The 22,023-nt window shown below is 40.3% G+C and overlaps 1 protein-coding gene across 1 annotated transcript in view; it reads left to right on the plus strand.

Annotated features, from left to right (window-relative positions):
* The window catches only part of GCH1 (GTP cyclohydrolase 1), a 57,343-nt gene that overhangs the window by 29,949 nt on the left and 5,371 nt on the right, over positions 1 to 22,023 (plus strand). The window contains exons 2-3 of the mRNA XM_018054120.1: positions 5,123 to 5,232; positions 13,965 to 14,020. Coding sequence (XP_017909609.1) covers positions 5,123 to 5,232; positions 13,965 to 14,020 — 166 coding nt within the window. The remainder of the gene's footprint in view (positions 1 to 5,122; positions 5,233 to 13,964; positions 14,021 to 22,023) is intronic.

Below are 22,023 nucleotides of genomic sequence, written 5' to 3' on the forward strand. Positions count from 1 at the left end.
CTCTGCATGAAATGTTCCCTTGGTATCTCAAATTTTCTTGAAGAGATCTCTAGTCTTTCCCATTCTGTTGTTTTCCTCGATTTCTTTGCATTGATCGCTGAAAAAGGCTTTCTTATCTCTTCTTGCTATTCTTTGGAACTCTGCATTTAGATGCCTTATATCTTTCCTTTTCTCCTTCCTCAGAGATCTCTAATTTTTGGTGCTGATCACAAAACATCCAGGATAGTGCTAATTACTATTACCATTCATGCAAAAGAAATTTCAGTAGATATAATTTTCCTTTTGTGTGGAATTTCCCATAGGAGTTTCCTTCTACCCCTGCAAAAACAGGTCTGTGTTCCTTAAGATATATGTTGTGTGACTAAGAGCATTTGAAGGTGTAAAGATTCTGTAGCAGCAAAGAACATGGAATACTTCAAAACAGCTGCTTTGAGTGTGGTTCAGGACCCAGATAATCATGATGGTGTGATCATGTCTGGCCACTAGAGCCAGACATCCTGGAATGCGAAGTCAAGTGGGCCTTAGGAAGCATCACTACGAACAAAGCTAGCGGAGGTGATGGAATTCCAGTTGAGCTATTTCAAATCCTGAAAGACGATGCTGTGAAAGTGCTGCACTCACCATGCCAGCAAATTTGGAAAACTCAAACTTGTTAAAAATGTAAATTCTCAGGCTCACCCAGACCTTCTAAATCAGAAGCTCTGGGAGCAGGGTTCATTGATTTTGTGTTTTTACAAGCTCACTGGAGGAGAACTCCTGGTTCAGAGGGTGCGCTTTCAGGAAGGGACTAAACACTTGAGGGATGGCTGCACAGCAGGGTTATTCATTGCCATTGCTTACTCATTAACGACATGAGAAAGGTATATTTTTATACATTTTGTGTGTGGTGGTGTTATAGATGGCCTTTAACTTTGGGAGGCAGCTTGGTTTCTTTTGTTGGTTATGACCAACAGTAGGAAATAGAATGCTATAAATCCTTGTTTCCAGGGTTACCTCCTTGCTGCTGATAACAGGCAGGAAATTAAAACAATCTGTGATAGTGTTTTGTTCTTATTAGCTACAGATGGTAGCTTTCAGATATGTTGCAGCAAAACATAAATACATATAGTGGGGAGACTTCATTACTGAAGAAAAATGACTCGGCTGAGTCAAATTTATAGTCTGGGTCCATTTTAATGAAATGGGATATAGGGAACGTATCAGTGTTCCATTAGCACACAAAGCATGACAACATAGGAGGTCGCTGGTTTTCTTTTTGGTTTAGTTTTGAGTATGTAAAACAGTTGTATGAGTTGTTCAAAATTACAGAACAGATTTTATTCAAAGATATCTCACTTCCATGGTATCCTTTTCCCCTTGTTCTCTTGGTCCTGTATGGGTAATCATTTTGTTTGCTTTTTGGCTTATTTTTCTAGCGTTTCTCTTTGAAGATAAGCGTTTATGTGTTTATGTTCATAACTCCTCGTTTTGACTTTTACACAAAAGTTGCATAATATACCACAATTTTTTTTAAAGAAAGCTCTATTAATTTGCAACAGGTATTCAATAAAATTTACCAACTTTATGTGTACAGTTTGAATTTTGACAAACTCATACAGTTGCATAGCCACCAATACAACCAAGGTTTAGATGGTTTCCATAAATCAAACAAAAAATGTCTTCGTATTCTTTTGCAGCCAATCCTCTCTCCCACCTCTATGGTCTCTGATAAACTGCCTGCCTCCTTTCTATCACTACATTTACTTTTTCTAGAATCTCACAGTTTTTTCGTGTGTATGAATGCGACTTCTTTCAGTTAGTATAAATTTTAGGATGTTCAACCACAGTGCACAAATCATTATTTTATCCCATTTCATTGCTGAATAGTGCTCCACTGTTTATACATTACAGTTGATAGACACTGTTTCGTTGTTTCTTTTAAACTTTTTATTTTGAAATACTTTTGAACTTACAGAATAATGAGAAGATAGTACAGAGAGATTCCATACACCCCTCCCCCAGTTTCCTCTAATGGTAACATCTCATATGGCCATGGTGCAACATGGTTGTAGTTCACAACACTGTGAACTAAACCACAGGCTTTATTTCAATTTTAGTTTTCCTGTTGCTTTTAGCTGTTATGTGTCTTTAGTCTCTTTTAATGTGGACAGTTCCTTGATCTTTCCATATCTTTTTTATTTTTCATTTACTTATTTGGCTGCACTGCATGGTTTGTGCAATCAGAGTTCCGCGACCAGCCCCTGTGGGAGTGCAGAGTCCTACTCAGAGGACTGCCAGGGAATTCCCTCTGTGTCTTTCTTTAAAAGAGTACTTGTCTGGGTATTTTGTTGGCACCCTACTCCAGTATTCTTGCTTGGAAAATTCCGTGGAAAGAGGAGCCTGGCAGGATATAGTCCATGGGGTCACAAAGAGTCTGACACGACTGGGCACAGGACGCACATTAGGTATTTTGTAGAATGTCCTTCGATTTGTCTGGTGATTAGACTGCAGTTTCAGATTTTGGGGAAGAATACTACAGAGGTGATGTGCCCTGCTCATGGTCTTAGGTTAGGTGCTACATAATATCAATATGTCTTATTACTTGCAGTTTATTGTGTTAGTTGCTCAACTGTGTCTGACTCTTTGAGACCCCGTGCACTGTAGCCGACCAGTCTTCTCTGTTCATGGGATTCTCCAGCAAGAATGCTGGAGGGGGTAGCCATTCCCTTTCTTCTCCAGGGGATCTTCCCAACCCAGGGATTGAACCCCGTTCTCCTGCATTGCAGGCAGATTCTTTACCGTCTGAGCCACTGGGGAAACTCCCTATTACTGCTAAAGTTAACCTTAATTACTTGATTAAAGGAGTGTCTGCCATGTTTCTCCATAATAAAGTTACTGCTTTTCCTTTTCTGTAGTCTGTTCCCTAGAAGCAAATTGTTGCTTTTTAAATTGTGATGTACATCAATGTGGGCTTTCCAGGTGGCACTAGTGGCAAAGAACCCACCTGCTAATGCAGGAGACATAAGAGATGCAGATTCGATCCCTGGATCGGGAAAATCCCCTGGAGGAGAGCATGGCAACCCACTCCAGTATTCTTGCCTGGAGAATCCCATGGACAGAGGAACCTGGCAGGCTACAGTCCACAGGGTCGAAAAGAGTCAGACGCGACTGAAGCAACTTGGCACACACACATGCACGTACATCAGTGTTCATGGGAACATAGTTTGGCAACTCTCTTAACCATAATTATAGTAATAATACTATCTACCACTGACCCCACCTGCATATTTCTAAACACAAGTGGATTATCTTATGTAATTCTCAGGATACCCATATGATGTGGAAGCTTTTTTCATGACCATTTTACAGCTGAGAAGATTGAGGCATAGAGTGCCTTGCTCAAGATTCAGCAGTTAGTGATGGAGCCAGACGCTAACATAAGCGTAACTCAAGGGCCAGCATTTAACACATGCCATATGGTTGTTGTCAGAACTTAGAAGGGTATGCTCTCATTCTTTGCCAGAGAAGACAAATGAACACTTCCTATATTTGACAATTCTCTTTTGTTCTTTAAGAAAAAATTTTCTGTTTGTACTTTCAGGAAGATTCCTTGTGTGACTCAAGATTTTAGTCAGCTATTAGTGACAGTCCTGTTACACTGAAATCCTGGAGAACTCCAGGATCCTTTGGGGAGCACTGAGAATCTATTTCTGAACTTCTTTCAAAGACACAGCTGAAGGTTAGGGCCTCATATTCAGAATAGAAAACTGCTTTTGGAGAAGGAGTATTTACTTAAAAGAGTGGCCCTGAGCCTTCTCCTCACTGGATTTTATCAACCTCTCTCAACAAGGGGGTTGTGTTTATCTGTGTGTCTAAACCCCACATGTTTACTTCTGTTTACCACACTGATGACTGCTCTGCGACACAGTCAGGTGTGTCTCTGAATAGCCTAGCACAGGCGATGACAACTGTGTTTAATGATGACTCAGTATCAGTGATGACTCTCTTCTAGTAGCGACGGAGCCACAGAAGGTCGGGCTGTGTGGGTGGACATTTGCACATCTTCTCTGTGACTCACTCAGCAGCCTGCCTTTCTGAGGGGAAATAACAGTAGATGGCTACAAGCTCTATTCATCTCCTCCCTTCTGTCTCATGCTGTGTGGATTGGGTATCCCCAGATCTCTGAAATCACGCAGCTAGATGGCTTGAATATATCCAGTCTGCTGCGCTGTTCAGATATGAGTGTAGTTTTTAACAATAAAGTTCTTGTTTCTGAATGTCTATTGTAAGCCTGGCCATATGTGACCGTGTCCACGGGTTAAACCCGACACTGTTCATCACCCAGAGCCAACCTGAATAGGCACACACATAAAAACTGTAGTGTTAATTTCCTTAGGAAGAGAGGAAGGCAACTGTTTAGAATGAGTCTGATGCTTGCATACAATAGCTAGAAAATATACCATCTGAGCCACCAGGGAAGTCTAGAAAATATTATAAGAGTAGAAAATTATTTGGGATAGTAATAACAGAGGTCAAGTTTATGGGTATCTGGATATAGCTTCAGAAGTCAGAAAGCTAATGTCATATTATACAGAAGTATATGTGGGATCAGATTTTATTTAGTCAAAATAAAGGGCAAAGGTTTTCAGAGCCTGCTACAGCTACCTGGAAAAAAGATGGTATTTAATCTCATTATTTTAACTTTTTATCTCATTATTTTAACTTTTTCTCATATAGAGTTTTCTACATGTTCATTATAGACAAAGTGTTAGGTACAAGAAGATGTCAGGTAGAAAGTGAAAGTAGCCTATTTCTGTCGCCAGAAACACCCATTCTTCTGTTTTGCATAGTTTATCTCCTTTCCTCCCTGTTTTTCTCTCCCTCTCCTATGCTGCAAATACACTGGTAATCCTGCATTTTGAATGTAGTACCGTCTCCTAAGGATTTTCTATGATTTAAGGAAAAAGACTTTGCTAATTTGGTGGGAGAAAAATAGCTAGTTTTAATTTGCATGCTGTTCATGTTTTAATTAGGATTAACATTCTTGATTGTCAATTTATATGTACCTGTGGAGTGCTAACTTTTCTATTCGTTATTTTACTGTAAAACTGGAAACATTGCTAAAGCAAGCCTCTGATTTCAGATGTCCTAAATGATGCTATATTTGATGAAGACCATGATGAGATGGTGATTGTGAAGGACATAGACATGTTTTCCATGTGTGAACATCATCTAGTTCCTTTTGTTGGAAAGGTAAGTTTTTCTGTGTTGTTTCATAACAATGTTTAAAAGCACAACGACAGTTTTAAAGTTAGGATAATTATATTTTAAATTGTCACCTGGTAATTCCTAATATGCCAGATACACATGAACATCTATTCTTTATCAGCCCAACTAATTTAATGGCTGGAAATGAACTAAATAGAAACAAGAAGCAGAAGGCCCTCAGGGCAAGCATTTCACAGCAAATACCATGTTAATAGGTTAAAATAATGAGATTAAAGACCATCTTTTTTTCTAGGTACCTGCAGCAGTCTCTGAAAAACCTTTGCCCTTTATTTTAACTAAATAATATTTGATCCAAGCTATACTTTTGTATAATATGACGTGAACAGTAATGATTGCAGAATTTCTTGTGGCAGAGGTTATGGTATTAGTGGATTTGTTTCCAACCCTTTTAAAATATTTTAGGAAAAATGAATCTATGACCTAGATAATGTTAATGTTGTAGTTAAACATCCCTCTGAGAACATGTGGGTTACCAAGAATTGCCCTGTTCCTTCCTCCCATATCATAATTTTTTTTTTTTTTACTTTTTAAATTTTGGAATGGAAGACATAGGAAATAGTGGTATGAATATATCCATCACCTAAATTTAATGTGTTAACATTTGCCTCACATTTTTTGTTATTTTTTTCATTTTTGTAGAAGTGAAACATAGAAAAATTAGAGTAATTCCCTACTACCTCCCAGATCAAGAACCAGAACACTATCAATGTCTTGAAAGCTCACCTTGTGCCCCTTGTTAATCCCCAGCGCATCTTGTCAGCACAGTGTATGGATTTCTAACATTATAGATTGATTGGTTTTGCTCGTTTTTCAGCTACTGTATATAAATAGGTGGAGTCTGCAGTATGAACTCTTTCTCGTGTTTGGCTTCTTTTGTTCTACATTGCTAGAGTCATCGATGTTATTGCCTGTCATTGTAGTTTGTTTATTTTCATTGCTATATATAATTCCTTTGTACAAACATACCACAATTTATTGTTCTGTTTTTGGTGGATATTTCTGTTTTTCCTCTCTCTCTGTGTTTGACTTTTTTGGTTGGTGGTGGTGGTGGTGACTTTTTTTTTTTGGCTGTTACAAACAATACTGCTACCAGCATTCTTTTGATGTACAGATGCATCATATTTCTTTTTAAATTATTTATTTATTTTTTAATTTAAAAAACCATTTTACTTATTTATTGGCCACATCATGTGGCTTGCAGGATCTCAGTTCTCCAACAAGGGATTGAACCCGGGCCATGGCGGTGAAAACCCAGAATCCTAACCACTAGGCAACCAGGGAACTCCCTAATCTATTTTTTTACTTTAAGTATAGTTGATATACAATATTATATTAGTTTCAGGTGTACAGTAAAGTTATCCAGCTATATATATATATTTTCAGACTTCTCCATTATAGGTTACTATAAGATACTGAATATATTTCCCTGTGCTATACAGTAAATACTCATTCCCTATCTATTTTATGTATAGTAGTTTGTATCCTAATTTATCCCTCTCCTCTTGCCTTTCCCTTTAGTAATCATATATCTGTCTTCTGTGTCTATTAGTCTGTTTCTGTTTTGTATATTATTTTTAAGATTCCACATATAAGTGATATCATATGATATTTGCCTTTCCCTTCCTGACTTATTTCACCTAGTGTTCTCTAGCTCAATCCATGTTGCTGCAAATGGCAATACTTCATTGTTTTTTACGGCTGAGTAATAGTCCACTGTATACATGTAACTGGGCTTCCCTGGTGGCTCAGATGGTAAAAAATCTGCCTGCAGTGTGGGAGACGTGGGTTCGATCGCTGGGTTGGGAAGATCCCCTGCAGAAGAAAATCCAGTCCAATATTCTTGCCTGCAGAATCCCACAGGCAGAGAAGCCTGGCAGGCTACAGTCCATGGAGTCGCAGATTCAGACACAAGTGAGCGACTAACATGCATACACACACATACCTATAACACATCGTCATAAACTAGTTGTATCTTGATGGGCACTTGAGTTGTTTCTATGTCTTGGCTATCGTATTAATAAATAGTGCTGCTGTGAACATTGTGATGTTCATATGAATAATGCTACTGTGAACATTCTTTTTGAATTAGAGTTTGTATATTTTCTGGATACATGCCTGGGAGTGGGGCTGCTGGTTCATATGGTAACTCTAGTTTTTTTTAAAGGAACCTCCATTCTGTCTTTCCGTAGTGGCTACACCAGTTTGCATTCTCACCAACAGTGTAAGAGGGTTCCCTTTTTCCCACACCCTGTCCAGCATTTATTATTTGTAGACTTCTTGATGATGGTCATTCTGATTTATGTGAAGTGATAGTCTGTTGTGGTTTTGATGTGCATGTCTCTAATAATTACCTTCTTTTCCATGTGCCTGTTGGCCATCTGATTGTCTTCACTGGAGAAATGTCTGTTTAGGTCTTCTGCCCATTTTTTGATTGGATTGTTTTTTTCAATATTGTGTTGTATAACCTGTTTGTATATTTTGCGTATTAACCCCTGGTTGATCCCATCATTTGCAAATATTTTCAGTCATTACATAGATTGTTGTTTTGTTTTATCAATGATTTTCTTTGCTGTGTAAAAGCTTGTAAGTTTGATCAGGTCCCATTTGTTTATTTTTGCTTTTATTTCTTTTGGGAGACTGATTTAAGAAAATATTGCTATGACCTATGTCAGAAAATGTTTTGTCTATGTTCTCTTCTAGTAGTTTTATGGCGTGTCATGTCTTATATTTAGGTCTTTAAACCATTTTGAGTTTATTTTTATTTATAATTCGAGGGAATGTTCTGATTTCATTAATGTCCATGTAGCTGTCCTACTTTCCCAATACCATTTGCTGACGAGACTGTCTTTTCTGCGTTGTATATTCTTGTTCCCTCTGTCATAGATGGACAGGAAGTAAGTACATTTGGGGGCTCTCTGTCCTGGTCCACTGATCTCTGTGCACTGGAGCTTTGTAGTATTCTCTGAAGTCTGAGAGAATTATGCCTCCAGCTTTTCTCTTTTCCCCCAGAATTGTCAAAACAGTCCTGAGTCTTTTGTGGTTTCATATAAATTTTAGTGTTACTTGTTTCAGTTCTGTGAAAAATGTAATAGGTATTTTGATGTTTACAAAGAGTTTACAAGTTTGGAAAACTCAGCAGTGGCCACAGGACAGGAAAAGATCAGTTTTCATTCCAATCCCAAAGAAAGGCAATGCCAAAGAATGCTCAAACTACCACACAATTACACTCATCTCACGCTCTAGGAAAGGAATGTTCAAAATCCTCCAAGCCAGGCTTTAACAGTACGTGAACCATGAACTTCCAGATGTTCAGGCTGGATTTAGAAAAAGCAGAGGAACCAGAGATCAAACTGCCAACATCTGTTGGATCATCGAAAAAGCAAGAGAGTTCCGGAAAAACATCTACTTTTGCTTTATTGACTATGCCGAGGCCTTTGACTGTGTGGACCACAACAAACTCTTGGAAATTCTGAAAGAGATGGGAATACCAAACCACTTAACCTGCCTCTTGAGAAAATCTGTATGTAGGTCAGGAAGCAACAGTTAGAACTGGACATGGAACAACAGACTGGTTCCAAATAGGGGAAGGAGTACATCAAGGCTATATGTTGTCACCCTGCTTATTTAACTTATATGCAGAGTACATCCTGAGAAACGCTGGACTGGAAGAAACACAAGCTGGAATCAAGATTGCCGGGAGAAATATCAATAACCTCAGATATGCAGATGACACCACCCTTATGGAAGAAAGCGAAGAACTAAAGAGCCTCTTGATGAAAGTGAAAGAGGAGAGTGAAAAAGTTGGCTTAAAGCTCAGCATTCAGAAAACGAAGATCATGGCATCTGGTTCCATCACTTCACAGTGAATAGATGGGGAAACAGTGGCAGACTTTATTTTTGGGGGCTCCAAAATTGCTGTGCCTGGTGACTGCAGCCGTGAAATTAAAAGATGCTTCCTCCTTGGAAGAAAAGCTATGACCAACCTAGACAGCGTGTTAAAAAGCAGAGACATTACTTTGCCAACAAAGGTACTGTTTAGTTAAAGATATGGTTTTTCCAGTAGTCATGTATGGTTCTGAGAGTTGGACTATACAGAAAGCTGAGTGCTGAAGAATTGATGCTTTTGAACTGTGGTGTTGGAGAAGACTCTTGAGAGTCCCTTGGACTGCAAGGAGATCCAACCAGTCCATCCTAAAGGAGATCAGTCCTGGGTGTTCATCAGAAGGACTGATATTGAAGCTGAAACTCCAATACTTTGGCCACCTGATGTGAAGAGCTGACTCATTTGAAAAGATCCTGATGCTGGAAAAGATTGAAGACGGGAGGAAAAGGGGATGACAGAGGATGAGATGGTTGGATGGCATCACCAACTCAATGGATATGAGTTTGAGTAAACTCCTGGAATTGGTGGTAGACAGGGAGGCCTGAAATGCTGCAGTCCATGGGGTTGCAAAGAGTCAGACACAGCTGAGCAACTGAAATGAACTGAACTGAACTGGGGGTTGCATAAAATCTGTAGATATGTATTTGGAGTCATATGGCCATTTTCACAATAAAAACCCTTCTAATCCAAGAGGATGGTATATATTTCCATTTCTTCGAATCATCTATACTAGCAGCACTCTCCCCACTCACCCTTACCTCCCTCAGCAAGCATTTTGGACTGGGAAGTTTGGAGGCCAGGTGGAGCCAGTGCCAGTCACTCTTCACTGACTGCTAATAAGCTAGCATGTATACATTCCTTGCGACCAGAGTCCAGGCTGCTCCAGCCTCTCTGTTTATTCGAGCAGACCTCCCAATAGGCAAGGGGGCTCCGCAGGGGGAGGGTCTGCACCTGTGGACCTTCTTTCCTAGGGGCACTGGCCCTGATACCTTTTTTTTTTTTTCCCTTCATAATCAGATCTCTACCTAGTTACATGGATATCTTTTTTATAGCTGTGGTTATATAAGAAATCTTCTGTCAGTTTCTAGTTGGTTTTCTGTGTGAATTGTTCCACGTGTAGATGGATTTTTGATGTGACTTTGGGGAGTGGGGGAGGCTGAGCTTCATATCCTCCTTCTCTGCCATCTTGACCCACCTCTCACATGCATTTCTTTAGCAGTATACCTAGGAGTGGAACTGTGGATACAGGGTATACCTACGTTCAACTTATTAAATACTGACTTTTAGTGGACTGATTGGATCTCCTTGCAGTCCAAGGGACTCAAGAGTCTTCTCCAACACCACAGTTCAAAAGCATCAATTCTTCAGCGTTCAGCCTTCTTCACAGTCCAACTCTCACATCCATACATGACCACAGGAAAAACCATAGCCTTGACTAGACGGACCTTAGTCGGCAAAGTAATGTCTCTGCTTTTGAATATGCTGTCTAGGTTGATCATAACTTTTCTTCCAAGGAGTAAGCGTCTTTTAATTTCATGGCTGCAGTCACCATCTGCAGTGATTCTGGAGCCCCCCAAAATAAAGTCTGACACTGTTTCCACTGTTTCCCCATCTATTTCCCATGAAGTGATGGGACCGGATGCCATGATCTTCATTTTCTGAATGTTGAGCTTTAAGTCTACTTTTTCACTCTCCTCTTTCACTTTCATCAAGAGGCTTTTTAGTTCCTCTTCACTTTCTGCCATAAGGGTGGTGTCATCTGCATATCTGAGGTTATTGATATTTCTCCTGGCAATCTTGATTCCAGCTTGTGTTTCTTCCAGTCCAGCGTTTCTCATGATATACTCTGCATATAAGTTAAATAAGCAGGGTGACAATATACAGCCTTGACATACTCCTTTTCCTATTTGGAACCAGTCTGTTGTTCCATGTCCAGTTCCAACTGTTGCTTCCTGACCTGCATACAGATTTCTCAAGAAGCAGGTCAGGTGGTCTGGTATTCCCATCTCTTTCAGCATTTTCCACAGTTTATTGTGATCCAGACAGTCAAAGGCTTTGGCATAGTCAATAAAGCTGAAATAGATGTTTTCTATTTTCTGGAACTCTCTTGCTTTTTCCATGATCCAGCAGATGTTGGCAATTTGATCTCTGGTTCCTCTGCCTTTTCTAAAGCCAGCTTGAACATCAGGAAGTTCACGGTTCACGTATTGCTGAAGCTTGGCTTGGAGAATTTTGAGCATTACTTTACTAGCATGTGAGATGAGTGCCATTGTGCGGTAGTTTGAGCATTCTTTTGCATTGCCTTTCTTTGGGATTGGAATGAAAACTGCCCTTTTCCTGTCCTGTGGCCACTGCTGAGTTTTCCAAATTTGCTGGCATATTGAGTGCATATATAATATTCCATGTTCCCATCAACCACTTTCAACAGTTGTCAGTAAAGGGACAGTCTTGTTCTATTAATATATACGTCCCCACTGGACTGTTCTGAAGCAAATCCTAGATGACATATTTTTTTTTTTCTGTAATTTCTTCCAGCATATTTCCCTAAAAGATAAGGATTTTTTTTTTTGAGAAATATAACTCTGATTGGATTATCAACCTTGAAAGTTCACAGTAAGTCCTTTAATATATTAAAGTATCTTAGCCAACAGGACTCTTCACTACTAAGTATTAATACACATCTCTAAAATACTCTTACTTAGCCACAGTAGCACTAGCGTAGACAAAAGTGTGTGTATTCTAGTTACTTAGTCATGTCTAACTCTGTGGACCCATGGACTGTAGCCTGCCAGGCTCCTGTGTCCATGGGATTCTCCAGGCAAGAATACTGGAGCGGGTTGCCATTTCCTCCTCCAGGGGATTTTCCCAGCCCAGAGATTAAACCAGCATCTCTTGCGTCTCCTGAAGTGGCAGGTGGGTTTTTTTTTTACCACTGTGCCACCTGGGAAGCCCAGACAAAAGTAACAGTAATTCCTAAATAGCATCTAATAACTAATCCATATTATATTTTCTCAGGGGTTTCAACTGTCTTGTGGTTGGTTTGTTTAAACCAGAATCCAAATAAGGCTTATACATTTGGTTGTTACATATCTTAAGTCTCTTATTTTAAAATAGTCTCCCCTGACAGCCACCCACCTGCCTACCCTAATGACATTCTGTTACTCAACTAACTAGGCCAGTTGTTCTATAGAGCCTCTCAGTTGCTGGATTTGCTCTCCATCCAGTCTTTGGATTTTTCTATATACTAGATTCGATCTAAAACTTCTTAAGTTTAAGGTTAAAAACATATTTGAATAGAGTAGTTCATTGGGGTGCTGAGAACTCTGTCTTCCATCATATCAGGAGGCATATATGGTCTGGTAGTTCCACAATTAATGATGCTAGGCTGTGACAGCAGGGTTCAGGATTTTAAAAAATGAGGGAACATGTGAGCTCATCACTACCTTTTAAGTGAGAAAGTTAGGCCTAGGAAGCTGTGACTTGTCTGGGAAGACATAGGGAGTTAGTGACTCGGCTGTGGCCAAACCCAGGGGCTTGACCCTGCTCTCCGTCTGTCTCCACTCTATGCTTTTGCCTTCTGCTATGATCACCTCTGTGTCTGTGTTCTTATTAGCTCTGTTTTTGAACATATTATTCAGTGATGATTGTCTAAAGTGGTCATGTAGATGATGGGATCTTAAGGAAGACTAAAAATTGTGCAAACAAATTATAGCTCTGCATATAAGTATGTAAATCTCTATGATACTTCTGTATCTTGGTTCTATGGGGAAGTTTCCACTCTAATTTTTCTTTGAAATACCCAGTGTCCAGGTGCTACATAATTTTTTCTTTCTGCTGACCAGGAAGGCAATGAGTTGGTATTCTCAGACTCCCAAAGCGTAGCACCTATACTAGGACTAATGATTAATTAGTCAGTAAAATGACTAATTACTGATTATTCAAGTGTACAGTAAATATTAGGTGAACAAATGCAACTAAGGCTGGCAGATTGTCATGCAAATGAATCAGTCATTTTATATTAGGTAAATTGATTGCCTGTAAATGATCATTTATTAATCTTTTTGGAGAACTTAATGTCCTCTCATACTTAACATTTGACTGAAAGACAGGTAACATTTTCATACTAGATATTAACCAGTGCTCTTTTTTTTTTTTTTTTAACCAGTGCTCTTTAAGATTATAGAAATGGCTTTGCTTTATAGTAGGTCCCACAAGAATTTAGGACTGAGGATTCTGGTTCATTCTGAGTCCCAACTGGTAACTGTGTCCTTTTTTCCCTGTCAGGAGGATGGTGTTCTCCAGCAGCTTAGAAATGGGGTTTCCCAGCATGACAAAGGGCATGGGTACCCTCTTTCTGTGCAACAGAGATCTGCAACAGGGTGGGATTCAAGGTGGGATTCCATGATGTGTGGAATGGCAATATTTGTAGTTACAGTTTCAGCCATTTAAAGGAGGCTTTCTTAACTACATTTTAATGTTGCTGTGGGATAATTTGCACTTCCCTGAGAAAGTCTCTCTCAACAGAGGAAGGCTTTTAAGAATTGTATCCAGAGTTTAACTTCACCAGGAAATACCACGACCATACTTCAAGCTTGTCATTTTATTAATAATCATTCTTATTTCCCTTTTATTTCATTTATGTAATTTTTAATTACTTATGCAAGTGCTTCATTTTCTATCTCAAAGTACCTAGATGCTTTAGAAATATGTTTGCATTATGCTGAACTACATAGTAAGTTACTGTATTGTTTCCTTTTATCACAGAGAAGTACTGTGTTTCACTTAGTTCATGATTTCTGTCTCTTCTCTGAAGGTCCATATCGGTTATCTTCCTAACAAGCAAGTTCTTGGCCTCAGCAAACTTGCTCGGTAAGTATGACTGTAGCGAATAAGAGGACAGGTTAATAGGACCTGTTCCTACATGGTGAGAATCTTACCAAGCTTTGTCTACTGATCAATGTGGATCTCACTTGGGAGGCACATTCCAACTTTATGGTCGCAGAGACACATATATAGACATATATATAGTCTGTCTAAGACAGACTTAGAGAGCCTGAAACACAGCTGCCCTTTTCTTTTCACTCCCCTGTCGGCCTGCCTTCCTTCTCCACCTCCCACCTGCTCAGCCTTGAAGCCTTACCTCAAGCTTTTCTCGGCAGAGCCTTCCTGACTGGAGAGGCCCTGAGGGTAAGTTCAGCTCAGCTCTCATTCTTTAAGGGTAGTTTAGCTAAGAGGGGTGAGAGAGAAAACCTGGGCAGAGGTGTAACTGCACTGCACTTTTGACTTTTAAACGAACCACCTTGGGCCTCAGCCTTGCTTTCCACTGTGCCTGGGTACCTCCATGCCTCTCTCTGGGTGCTGCAGGGCCAGTTGGTTCACTTCTGGTTCCTTTAACTCTTCAGATCCAAGACTGTGCCTTCGTTGACTTTTTCATTTTCTTTTTTCCCCCTCAGCTCTATTCTGAGATAATACTTACTCTCCTCTGTTTCTGTTTGTGCTACAATATTTTTTTTCTCTCTTTATCCCGCGGGTTCAGGCCTTTACTCCCATTCTTAAGTTTTAGGAAAGAAGTGGTGATATACCAGCATGGTCGCCTGTGCTTAGCTAGAAGGGTTAGTGTTTATATATCTCTGATAGGAACAGTGAAATACTGGGGGCCAGACCTAAATACCCTTTTGTGTGTTTCCTTGTATTCCTGGGTGATGAGCAAATACTGGAAGGTGCGTGTATTGAAGGAGAGTTAAAATGAAGGAGTAGGTAATGAAATGCAGTAATTGACCTCCTCCTAAGAATAAACCAAGCTAAGTTTGGATAACTTGACTGAGGTGAAAGTGACCATATCAACATTGAAATAAACATACCTTTGTGACCAATCGACTATCCTGTGGCTCTGATGTGTTCCTGCTTCTTCTCTACTTACACGATCATGAAACGGTGGCCCAAATCCTTTCCAGTTCTGTGTTGGACTCTGTAAACACCACTCCAGCAGTCTGACACCTGCTCTCCACAGCTGTTCTTTTTACTTTGTTTTGACTTCCATGTTCTTACTTATTTCTTCTAGGGATTAAGGAGAAAGTAGGTAGAAGAGAGAAATTTAATTTCCCTAGTCTCTGACCTCATCCCTCAATCTCACAACCAGAAAGCGCTCCTTGATACCATGAAAGGGTGCTCTTAAATCATAACTATTTCTTTACTGCAGTCAGGCTCTTAATACAAATATGCAAGCATGTTGATGTCTTTCAGTGATCCGTATCCAATGGCAGTGCCAAGGAGTGGCTGAAAAATAGCACTGGTGGTGGTGGTAGGGTAATTTACCTTATAATTTCTGTTAGCAACCTCCTCCCCAGTAACTTACTCCCAAATGATAAAGTTATATCAACTAAATATATGTCTTTATTATAATTGGTTATGCTTACTGTTTTATAACACATAGTCTAAGTAAGTTCAGCGGGCTTGCTGTGCAAACATAGCATAGGCCCAGTTCCCTGGTATCCACTTTTCCAGCAAGATTGCCAGTCTTACATTTCATATAGAAATCCTTGCCCTGCTCCCACCTGTATTAGACTCTCTGTGTGTGAAAGGTGTAAAATAGATAGTTTTTATACTATAAAAAGCCTGGCAGACCACACTAGGCTGTGGTCTTAATGTAAGCAGTCTTCTCTAGAAGACCTCACCATGTGTAGACCATGGGCAACACCTTATAAAAATGAGTGTGAGAGTGATCTAGTGAGGTCCTGGAAAGAGTGGTGACTTGAGGGTGGAAGAGAATAGCCTTTGGTTATTTCCTTTCCTAATGGGAGGAAAAGCTCTCCAATAATTAGGCTTTTATGAACAATACAAAGGAGTTAATTATTAGCATGGGGATTTGTTCTTACACGAATTGGATTAAAACGTAAGACACCAAAGAACTGCGAACTGAGTGTATATTAGTTTCAGATATTTTGTAGAGATTTTAAATAAAGGATCTATTAAATAAAACAGAAGGCTAAGATATTATCCAACTGCTTATTCCTTATAAGAAGTTGGGAATATTTAGGGCATGAAAAGGAATAAAGCTGGATGTCTTAGAAAATTTCACCGCTCATTTTAATCTTGTATGTGAAGTTTGTTATATGCTTGCCTTCAAATGAATGACCTTTCATTTCCAGGGAAGTCAAATATCAAACAGTAAAGCTTTAAGTAACAAGAAAATGCCAGAAGTAAGTTGATCTGGTTTAACCCTGGTAGAATTCTAGAGTAAATTTAGTTTGAATAGAAATTCCTTCTGTTGCTGAAAATACGTTGAACATGGTTTCGTTTTCTTGCTTTAGAATAATTGAGTGAACACAATTAGATCTTGAATATAGAATTGTAGTGCCTCACGTGGCTATGGTTCAGCTGCTGGGCAACTACTGTGAAAGGACACTGTGCCAGTTACCGTGGTTGCTAGAGAGAAGTAGGACATGGCCACTACCCTCTAGGAGAGCCAGCAGGTGCCACAGGCTCGCCTGGTTAGCCCTGGGTGCAGAGGACCCACGGTGGCTGTGGCCTGGCAGGCTGGAGGAGTCCTGGGGTGGAGGGCTGAGCAGAGTTCTGAACAGAAGAGAAGTGCCTCTAGGTATAGTTAATGAATAACCAAAGGCAAATCAGAGGGTAGGAGCAAGGCATATTCCAGTGGATGGGCAGCAGGTCGATTGATCTAAGAGGTTCAGACTGGGAGATAGTTAACAACCTTAGATTAGATTACAAAGGGAATGTTTTTATTTTCTCATTTTTCTCTTATAAAAGTAACATGCCAGTTAAACTTAAATACAAGTGAGTGAGTAAAGGGGAAACTTTTCTTTCCTATTTCCATTCCCCACTAGAGACCTTTCACTGTCCTTCTGGAAGATTCCAATGCAAACGTGTGGCCTTGAAACGACTCGCTAAATAAGACAGAAGGGGATCATGCCTTGCATTCACTACCACTTTAAAAAAAAACTTAAAATTCCTTGAAATTCCTTGGACATCTTTTAGTCTAAAAAGTCCAAGTTCCTTTTAATGGCCACATTGTATTTTTTAAAAATTAATTAATTACTTTTGGCAGAGCTGGGTCTGCACTTTGGCGAGGGAGGGCTACTCTCTCGTTGCGATGAGCAGACTCAGTAATTGTGTCACAGGGCCTTAGTTGCTCCATAACATGTGAAATTTTCCCGGACCAGGGATCAAACCCATGTTCCTTGCATTGGCAGGCAGATACTTAACCACTGCACCACCAGGGAAGTCCAGTATTTCTTTGATATAATTCACTTAACCAGCCTTTAAGCCTACAGCTTGAGACTTGTCAAAAATGGGGGGAAAAAAACTGTTGGTGAATACATTTTTATCTATTTCCATACTTTGAGTCTGTAAGATTAGAATAAGATTACTGGGTTGAGAGTAGCTAAATTGTTTATATTACCAAATTGCTCTCCAGAAAAGATCGTACAAATCTGTACTCTGATAATAGGTTAGCGGCATGTGTTTCTCTACCATTTTGGCAACACTGGCAAACATTGAAGAGTCTGAAGTCCAAGCAAGATAAGTAAAAATTGGTACCTATTGTTTCAATTTGCACTTAGAGTGAGGTTGAATTTGTTCAGAAACTTCCTAATCTTAGTCTTTGCTAATTTTTCAAGTAGGTTGCTTGTCTTTTTATTACTGGTTTATATGCGCTTTCTGAATATTAAAGCTGGGAATCATTTTCCAGGCTTATCATTTGTCTTGTTTTCTACTATCCTTTTTCACGAAGCTTAAAACTTGCATAGCCATAAATTCCTGTTTTGGGGGGTTATTTTTATGACCTTATTTTTATATGTAGATCTTTGCTATATGTATTTTGGGGTGAGGAGTGAGGAGGAATCCCTCTCTTGCTGTTGTATGCTCACTGACCTCCTATACCACCCCTGGTTCCCTCACATCACCATGCTACCTGCTACCTGCGAAGTCACTTCAGTCGTGTCCAACTCTGTGCGACCCCATGCTGCTTGCTGGCTATTCTTACTGATGCTCTTGGGACCTTGATGTTCCTCCTGGATTATGTTTTAAATTCCTAACTCCTGTCCTCACATCTCTTAGGATCCTTAGCTCCGCTCTCATGTGCTGCTAGGATGTTCTTTGTCAAGTGTGGGTTTGACAGCGCTTCCCCTTCATAGCTCTATAGCTCTTAATAAAGTTCAAGCTTCTTACTTTAGTTAAGTCCCACCATGACCTGGCTCTACTTCTTGCTGTTCTTTTCCTTTTTTCTCTAGCCACACTTGAGAATTTGCAGCCCGGTATCAAGTCTAGCTTGTTAAGTCAAATTATATGAAGGCATCAGAAACACCTCTAAGATTTGCAAAGCTTAAATTATACCATCCATGGGTTCTTCCTGTAAAAGTATCACCAGATTACTTTCCCAGTTGCCGGAGGAGGAAGAGGAGATAAAGTATATCTACAGAGATACTTTATCTACAGAGATAAAGTATATATACAGTTATTATATATATTATTGTATATATTATATTGTAATACAGAGAGAAAGGGGGCCTAGCACAGATGTTATAAGACTAGTAAGTGTGTGCATGTTCAGTCATGTCTGACTCTTTCGCATCTCCATGGTCTGGTAGCCTGCCAGGCTCTTCTGTCCATGGACTCTCTAGCAAGAATATTGGAGTGGGTTGCCTTTCCTTTCTCCAGGGGATCTTCCCAACCCAGGGATCAAGCTCGCATTTCCTGCATTGGTAGGTGTGTTTCTTTCCACTGAGCCACCTGGCTCATTGGATTAAATGTAGTATCCAACCCTGCTGCTGCTAAGCTGCTAAGTCACTTTAGTCGTGTCCAACTCTGTGTGTCCCCACAGACGGCAGCCCACCAGGCTCCCCCGTCCCTGGGATTCTCCAGGCAAGAACACTGGACTGGGTTGCCATTTCCTTCTCCAATGCATGAAAGTGAAAAGTGAAAGGGAAGTTGCTCAGTCGTGTCCAGCTCTTCGCGACCCCATGGACCGCAGCCTACCAGGCTCCTCTGTCCATGGGATTTTCCAGGCAAGAGTACTGGAGTGGGGTGCCATCGCCTTCTCCGGTATCCAACCCTATCCCCCCTTTAAAAAGATAAAATGCTAATTAAAATTAAGGCAAAATTTGTCAGAGGGGATAAAGTGGGTCCTCTTATTTTGAGAAGGTTGTATCATAAAAGTGGTAATGAGGACTTCCTGGTGGTCCAGTGGTTCAGACTCTGTGCTTCTAATGCAGGGGACATGGATTTGATCCTTAGTTGGGTAACTAGGATTCCACATGCTGTGTGGCTTGGCCAAAAAAGAAAAAAAGAAAAATTAAAAGTAGTCATGAATCTTTATCAAATGGAAACAAAACGTGAACTGGCTCAAATGCATAGAGCAACTGACAGACCTTAAGGAGTAGGAACATTAATTACCTCCCAACTTTTGATATGGACAGAAGGATCTACTGGAGTGGGTAACCTTTCCCTTCTCCAGGGACTCGTCCCAACCCAGAGATCAAAGTCAGGTCTCCCACATTGCAGGCAGATTTTTTACCAGCTCAGCCACAGGGAAGCCCAAGAATCCTGGAGTGGGTAGCTTATCCCTTCTCCAGAGGATCTTCCTGACCTAGGAATCGAACTGGGGTCTCCTGCATTGCAGGGAGATTCTTTACCAACTGAGCTATCAGGGAAGCCCTAAAAGATATACCATCTCATCTCAATAGATGTAGAAAGCATTTGACAAAATTCCATGTCCATTCATGATAAAAACTCAGAGTACAAAGGCAATATACCTTATTGCTTTGTATAGTAAAGGCTATATATGAAGAAAAGGCTATGTATGACAAACCCGCAACTAGCATCTTACTCAATGGTGACAAGCTGAAAGCATGATCTATCATAATTGCTTATAAGTTTAATAATTTTATCTGGAGATGAGAGGTTATATAACCAAACATATTCTTTAAAATTTTCTTAAAAACTTACTCATAGATTAAAGACAAAGATGGATGGGAATGAGCCAAGCATTAGAAAACCTAGATAAGCTAGTAACCATTCAGTTCAGTCACTCAGTCGTGTCCGACTCTTTGCAACCCCATGAATTGCAGCACGCCAGGCCTCCCTGTACATCACCCATTCCCGGAGTTCACTCAGACTAATGTCCATCAAGTCGGTGATGCCATCCAGCCATCTCATCCTCTGTTGTCCCCTTCTCCTCCTGCCCCCAATCTCTCTCGGCATCAGGGTCTTTTCCATTGAGTCAACTCTTCTCATGAGGTGGCCAGAGTACTGGAGTTTCAGCTTTAGCATTACTCCTTCCAAAGAACGCCCAGGACTGATCTCCTTTAGAATGGACTGGCTGGATCTCCTTGCAGTCCAAGGGACTCTCAAGAGTCTTCTCCAACACCACAGTTCAAAAGCATCAATTCTTTGGCACTCAGCTTTCTTCACAGTCCAACTCTCACATCCATACATGACCACAGGAAAAACCATAGCCTTGACTAGACAGACCTTTGTTGGCAAAGTAATGTCTCTGCTTTTGAATATGCTATCTAGGTTGGTCATAACTTTCCTTCCAAGGAGTAAGCATCTTTTAATTTCATGGCTGCAATCACCATCTGCAGTGATTTTGGAGCCCCAGAAAATAGTCTGACACTTTCCACCATTTCTCCATCTATTTCCCATGAAGTGATGGGACCAGATGCCATGACCTTAGTTTTCTGAATGTTGAGCTTCAAGCCAACTTTTTCACTCTCCTCTTTCACTTTCATCAGGAGGCTTTTTAGTAACCATTAGGAAAAGTAAAATTAATATTGGAAGAGGGGTGGCAGAGAAGGGGTTAAACCTAGTTAGTGTAGTAGGCATTTTTTCAAACTTTTGAGTAACCACTGACTTTCATGGTAGTAATTCAAGAGTGTGAAAAAACCTAAAAAGCTGTATTAGATGAAGCGGCCTGTGCCTGATAACAAAGCCTGACAAAGCTGTTTAATTATAGACTAATCTCAATTATGAGTGTAGTCATAAAAATCCTAACTATCAAAAAACTTTTATCATCCAAGGAGTTTTACTTTAAGAATACAAAAGTAGTTTAGATTAAAACTGAAAACTGTTGATTCCTGTAATATGGTAAACTAGATTGCAATGATGTCTTGGTACGGCATACTTAGACTATACCTATAGCATATGATACAAGGTGTATCAACATTTCACTCATTGGGGGGAATATAAAGCAGGCATCTCTCATGGTGGTCAGTGGCCACAGGGTCCCACATTGCTCGTGGATGGCCACCTCAGGATTCCCCCAAAACTTTGCATTCCCCACCCACATTCCCTGATATCTCTGCATTTCGTGGTAGTTTCCTTGGCTTTGGCTGGCTTGGCAGTTGTTGGGCTGCACCCTGCAGGCCTGCAAGCCTTGCGATTGCCCAGCCTCAAGACCGAAGAACAAGCCCTGAAACGGCAACAGAGATATCAACAGTTTGGTGCACAGGGGAGCCTTATGAGTTCAAAGCAAGGTGCTGGAACAACACCTCACTGTGCACAGCAGCCACCTTAGCTACTCGGAGAGAGTATAGAGGGAATTGATGTCAGGTTGGCTTATCAGTTACCAGGGAAACCAGCCACTGAGCGTTGGGCAAGCACAGAGGCAGTTACTGATTAAGCTCTGTAATTAAGAGAATTGGGTCATGTGAGAGAAGCAGGGCCTCATTGAGCAGACATCCAGAAAGCAAGACTACAGCCATCTTGAATGGCCTGACAATACACTAGATGATTATCTTTAATGCTGAGAAGACAGGGATTCAATATGTATTTCTTACTTGAAAAAGAATGCACTAGGAATAAGAAATTATAAACTGTGGGTATAAGACCGCTGTTTGCCACATACTCGCACACAC

This window comes from Capra hircus, chromosome 10 (assembly GCF_001704415.2).
Source record: "Capra hircus breed San Clemente chromosome 10, ASM170441v1, whole genome shotgun sequence".
In the NCBI taxonomy this organism is placed as follows: Eukaryota; Metazoa; Chordata; class Mammalia; order Artiodactyla; family Bovidae; genus Capra; species Capra hircus.